This window comes from Octopus sinensis, linkage group LG11, assembly GCF_006345805.1.
Source record: "Octopus sinensis linkage group LG11, ASM634580v1, whole genome shotgun sequence".
In the NCBI taxonomy this organism is placed as follows: Eukaryota; Metazoa; Mollusca; class Cephalopoda; order Octopoda; family Octopodidae; genus Octopus; species Octopus sinensis.
In genome coordinates this window covers 54,558,095-54,564,094 of record NC_043007.1, presented here as the reverse complement: position 1 = coordinate 54,564,094, position 6,000 = coordinate 54,558,095, and the positions used below count along the sequence as shown (strand labels likewise).

The 6,000-nt window shown below is 36.6% G+C and overlaps 2 protein-coding genes across 4 annotated transcripts in view; one reads left to right on the top strand and one right to left on the bottom strand.

Annotated features, from left to right (window-relative positions):
- Positions 1-633: 633 nt before the first annotated feature.
- LOC115217650 lies at positions 634-984 on the bottom strand. Its single transcript, XM_029787400.1, has one exon. It carries the CDS (start codon positions 982-984, stop codon positions 634-636), a length of 351 nt encoding a protein of 116 aa, XP_029643260.1.
- A 1,677-nt stretch (positions 985-2,661) lies between these two features.
- Positions 2,662-6,000, top strand: part of LOC115217356 (G patch domain-containing protein 11) — a 55,021-nt gene continuing 51,682 nt past the window's right edge. The window contains exon 1 of one of the 3 annotated variants that reach the window (XM_029787026.2): positions 2,662-2,808. In XM_029787026.2, coding sequence (XP_029642886.1) covers positions 2,753-2,808 — 56 coding nt within the window. In that variant the 5' untranslated portion in view covers positions 2,662-2,752. Of the gene's footprint in view, positions 2,809-4,438; positions 4,569-6,000 lie in introns of those variants that run through there. The other 2 variants (XM_029787024.2, XM_029787025.2) reach the window with 2 other exon arrangements.

Genomic DNA, 6,000 nt, shown 5'->3' with positions numbered 1-6,000 from the left:
TATATATATATATTATATATATATATATATGTATATATACATACATATGTATATATATATATGTAAACAACGTAAACACGAAGTTTCTACCTTTATAAACAAGGAATTGCATCTTTACTTGTGAGATTTTTGCTACCCTGGTAACTATTTATTTATTTTTTCCGTGTTAATTGTTAACAAGGTAAAAATACACTCATCTATTTATATATATATATATATGTATATATATATACATATGTGTGTATATATATATATATATATATAGTAGAAGAGAACATTGAGTGCGCCATTTCTTGTCCGGCTGCAATCATCAGCTGAGTGCCATGCTTCGACAAGATTTCGGCCCATTAAACTCAGTATCTCTCCACATGGTGGGCCCACAACAGCTGGATGTATTGCATTGCAACTGGATTCATGACAGTTCTGTAACCTTATACACATTCACAAACCTCCTGGTAACCCAAGCACTACCCTCAACTTCTTTCCTCTCACATTCCTTGATTGTCTTCCTCACACCTTCTGAGAGAAGCTACTGGGAAACGCAAGCAGCTCACAATTGTAACCCTTCTCCTGAATCTCAGCTACCAGCTCTTCATAGCCCAACAGCTTCCACTCATGGGCCTCAGCAATGCTCTACTCCCATGGCACAGTAAGCTCCCCAAGGACCATATGTCTCTGACTGTCATTTACCAACACCAGGTCGGGCTGGAGTGCTGACACTACGATGTTTTCAGGCAATGGCTTGTCCATGAACACCTCCCATTTTCTGTCTTCGGCCTGCCGAGGTTTCTGTCTCTTTAGCATCACACTTTGCTTCACAAATGCTGTCTTGCGCAAGCTCAGTTCAAGCTCTTGACCCTCTCCTGCAGCTGAAGCAACAATGTTTAGTACTAAATTATGTCTGGAGTGCTTTTTGAGGCTGCCATACTTCCCACACAAATGGCACTGTAGACTCTCTTGGATTTCCTGGAGACAGATGCACATCATATACAGTCTGGATTAGAGCTTTCAAATGCCCTGCACTCAACCACCACCAATCAGACTACTTCAACTCCAGCTTTTTGACATCATCCCAATTCAGCCACTGACCCTGCTGTGCTTGTTGTGCTGCATGACCCAGAAGCCATCTCATCAAGCTGCTGCATTACCTCAGTGACCTTCCACTTCCTACCAGTGTTCAAATCTGGTGGATTGTCCTGGATTAGTGTCCCTTGACTCAGACAGTATCGATTGCAGATGCACCTTGGAGATCTTGTATCCCTCCACTAGTGATGTCAGGGGCAACTGGAGCATACTCTGGTTGCCATAAAGGGCGACAGATCAAAGGCACTTCGAAAGGTCAGGCCATTTCCTTACCATCTTATTGATCTTAAGTTCAATTGTTTCAACTACCTCAAGTCTGTAATTATTGCTGTTGTTAATTGTAAATGGCCAATGCAATTTGTCTTTATGTGCAACAATAAATACTTCAGTTCTATATTTAAAGTTGAGGAATTATGTACATTATTTACATTTGAATAATAATAATAATAATAACGACAACATCATCATCATCATCATCATCATCCTCATCCTCATCATCATCATCATCGAAAATACCTCGGGAAAGAAAACCCAGGTTCGAAATTTCCCCAAGGCACCTAATGAAGGCTGGAGGGTAAATCAGCCGAAACAACAAACAAGATGAGGACAAATATAAATAATACAATAGATACTTCAGTTAAACGTTTGCTGGTGTTATTCAGTTATTTTTCACACAACCAAGAAACATATTTTCATTCATTAACTCAACCACCTACCATAGCAGTATTGATGAAACACTACATAATACCATGACAAAGGTAAAGAGAAACCATATAGGTCTTGTTTTCTTTTTGTAAACTAAGTTATGTTTACAACTATACAGTGTTTTGGGGTTAATGTATACTACCATACACTGTTTCCTGTGTGCCTGATTAAAGCTATAAATGAAATGTTGAAAGTGTGCCATATTTTGCCTCATTGAGTATTTATTGTTCTGCATTTAGGGGTATTTTATCAATTTGGACCTTAACGTAACCCTTTTGGCTATATCATATGTGAGTTGAAAGTTTGGTAATGTTGGGTGGCTGAGCAGTCTTTGACTTGCATTGATGATATTCGATCTCAGTCTTGATTGTGGGTTCATCCCTTGTAAAAAGCGTTTACAATTTACTATACTTTTCCAGGGCATGAAAAAACAAACCCTATATACAAACTGCCCAAATTTGTAGAGTAATTTCCCATGTTTTAAAAGAGGTAGGGATGAATGGGGACTGCAGTGTTTGGTGTGCAAGCCATGATGCATGTTTCTGTGAAAATAAAAGTAATCAATGATTTAAAGACACATGTAATCTTAGACAAAAAAAAAAAGCAATTCATGGAGATGGCTCCTCAATAAAACCGAATATCTTTATCAACCCATATTGAAGACCTGAGTTGGAAACGTACAATATTCTCTTGAGTTTTAAAGTGTTTTATATTGTGATATTATCAAATACAGCTAAGTTATTGATTTTTCATTCAGAGAAGATACAAAAACTGGCATGTATTGAGATGGTAGGTGAATAAAGATTAGGTAACGATATAAACTGAGATTGTCGGCGAATAAAGACTAGATGAGGGGCTGAGACATCCAAAATACACAGCAGTGTTCGCAATACAGTTATCTCCCTTACTCCGCATTCACCGCCATTATTTTTATTTCTGAAATTATTTGTATTTTTATATAAAAATGTCCACAGAAACTGAAGAAGATGATTATATGTCTGATAAATTTGTTGATAACTGGTACGTGTTTGATAATGATACTTTTACTTCTTTAAAATAACGATGTGTCTGTTTACAGATACAATTTCAAACCCAGTGCATTCTTTGTTCTCCGTTTTATTTATTAAATCAAAAGTCACGAAGTGACTCAAGTGTGTAGACTTCCGTGCATGGTACTTACAAACTATGCGCAAACCTCTTCTCTATATATGGAAAAACGAACATTTTCAGTTGCGTGTATAAAAGTAGAATTAACTATGTTAAAATTCCTCCACGTTGTACTGAAGTACTTTTAATATCTTTGTTCTATCCATTTTTATATTTGTCAGTTAGTTTGACTTCTGTCGCTAAAACCAATTGACATATCACTGCTCTATCCATTAATTGAAGCTGACGGTTATGTAAAATTATGCAACTGACTTTATTAGTATCACCAGAGGGGCGGTCTTTCGATCATTATCTAACGTGGGTAACAAAGTGAAACTAAATGCAATTGTAAGATCGCTTTAGCGTGAAGTAAAATATTGAATTGACGTAGACCAAGTATAATGGTAGAGTGCGTCTTTGTTAATATAGTACTTACTTTAGTATGCAATTTAGTACTTAGGCATGTATTTATTTTATCAGCCCTAGAATGTAAAGTCGATTGCAACAAGGTATGAATTCAAAATGAATTACATGAGTATAGAAAAATCTCTCGGGTTTTCTACTGCTCACCAAAATCTATATACACAAATATTAGGTAGTTGTTATATTGGGTTCTGTTCCACAAGTGTCGAAAGATTTAACAAGAAAAGTATTTATAAGAAGAAATATATATTTATTCAATTGAAAGTGCTCTTTATGTATTGAGCGTAAAGGGTATCATTTTTGTGTAATTAACGTTACGGGAATACAACACATGATTTTGAAAGATTGTTTACACTTTTTGCGGGTGTTTTCATATTGGTGGAAACGTCAATTAACGGGTATATGAAGTTCTAAGTATTACTAACAAATTTATCATTTGAATTAAATTCATCGTTGATATATTCTAAAAATAATTCACTATGTAACGTAATAGCACCATTTTCTAATTTCGTTTGTTTTCAGTCTTTTTTAATTATCTTTTATTATCTCGCTTCCTGATTTTTGGGCCCTCATATTACAATAGTATCTATATATTAATGTGTTCGGTACATTTTCTTAGTTGTCGATCGGAGATCACGGCAGAAGAGCTTCTACTTAGTCGTCTGAATTGATAGAATAATAGCCAAATATCTCCTAATTGCTACCTGACAGTCTTGAATAGGGAGAACAGATTGCTGTATTTGGTTAATGTTGACATCATTACCTGGAAACGAAATCGAAAAAAAAAAAAAGGTGTAGGAAACGAATATGAAAACAAAAATTCCCGGAAAGCAAGGTGGTGTGTGGGGAGAGGTCTTCGGAAAATTCATAAGATCCGAGTTTTGCCCTTGTAACTGAGGAAAATATAATCCTTTTGAAATCACAAATTAGGCTACTCCTCAGGGAACCCTTTGAGGGTTCGGGTCCTTCTACTATACACACACACACACACACACACACACATATATACATACATACGTCACTCGATCCATTTAACCCATGACATTGTTATGCCATTCGAAGTTTAGCTACACAAAGTATATTACATGAAAGCTGTCTCTCCACACAAAATTGAAACGTACTAGTTTACCCGATTAAAATTTCGGCACGAAAATTTGCTAAAGAAAAGTGTAAACATTAGATACCATTTGAAAACTAATGATTTTAAAGAGATATGTAAAAGTTATTTTGTTTTAATATAATACTTGTTTCACACAAACACTAACGTGGTTTTTATAGGGATTTTGTATCACTCTTTCTCTAACGTGGTTTTTATAAGGATTTTGTATCATCTTCCTCTCTCCTGTCCAGACTTCGTTACCACTAATTTTTATAAAGGGGTACTTGTTAAAATTTTAAAGGAAGAAACAACCCCCATTTTCCGGACAATAAAGTGTTTTGTGACATATTTGTAATTCATTCATCAAAAAAAAAAAAAAACATTTTCCAATAATTCCTGTCCCTTCCCACTTTTTCCGAAGAAAAATAAAGGGTTTGCGGCACATTAGGCATCCGTAATGCATGCTGTTTAAAAGGTATCTATATACAATTTCATTAAAAGATATTCATTTTCCTTAACCCTTTAGTGTTCGGATTACTTTGTCAAATGTAATACTTATTTATTCTCATTGTTTTGAATTAATTGTGCCTTGTCTCATAGCTTCAAGATTTTGATGATGTGATTATTTATTTTTAGAATGACATTGTAGGGTAGGTATGAGAGGCTGAATATTCATAAGTTTGAACATAAAAGAAGGATAATATTCTGGCCAGATGTGGCCGGTTTAAACACTAAAGGGTTAAAGTTACCAGGGGAAAACTCGGATCTTGTGAAACTTGTGAATTTTCCGAAGCACCCCCCTCCTCGTTGCTTTCCACGCATTTGATTTCAGATAGGTTTCCTACGTGGGTATGAAGTAGGAAGATATCCATTTTCCTCAAAGTTGCGAGGGAAAAACATCAGATCTTGTGAATTTTTCGAAGTCCTCTCTCCACCTTCTTAGAAAAGATTTTCCCCACAAATTTCTTTATAATCGTTAAAAAAGCTCATTTTCCTAAAAGTTATAAGGGAAAAGCATTGGATCATGTGAATTTTCCAAAGGCCTCTCCCCACACCCCCTGTTGCTTTCCAGGCATTTTTGTTTTCATATTCCTTTCCTAAAAAAATCAGTTTTTGTCAACACTAAACTTCAAGTGCTCTGCATTACCTTGTTGCAAGTTAGAGAACTTTCACCCATGATTGCAGCTGTGTTGGGAAGGGGCAACCATACCGATGTGGTCCTTCCACATTGAGTCAACTAAAAGCGCCGGAATCTGTTAATTCAGACGAGGCCTCCATGTGACGACCAGCCACTTTGGATCAAGGCTTCGATGTGACGAACTGGCTAAGTTGTAAAAGCAGGGCTCACAATGTTGATTGGTCATCATGGAGTATTGAAAAAAATCCCACCCCGGGGTATAGTGACGGTTGGAGCTACCCCCGTGTTATGATCTGACCACCTTGGCGTTTGAGGCTACTCTGGCTGCCGTTGATCTGCTTCAGGGTCGCTGACTCCTCGGCGGGAAGCTGGTCAGATCCGGTACCACTGCGATGCCCAATGACCC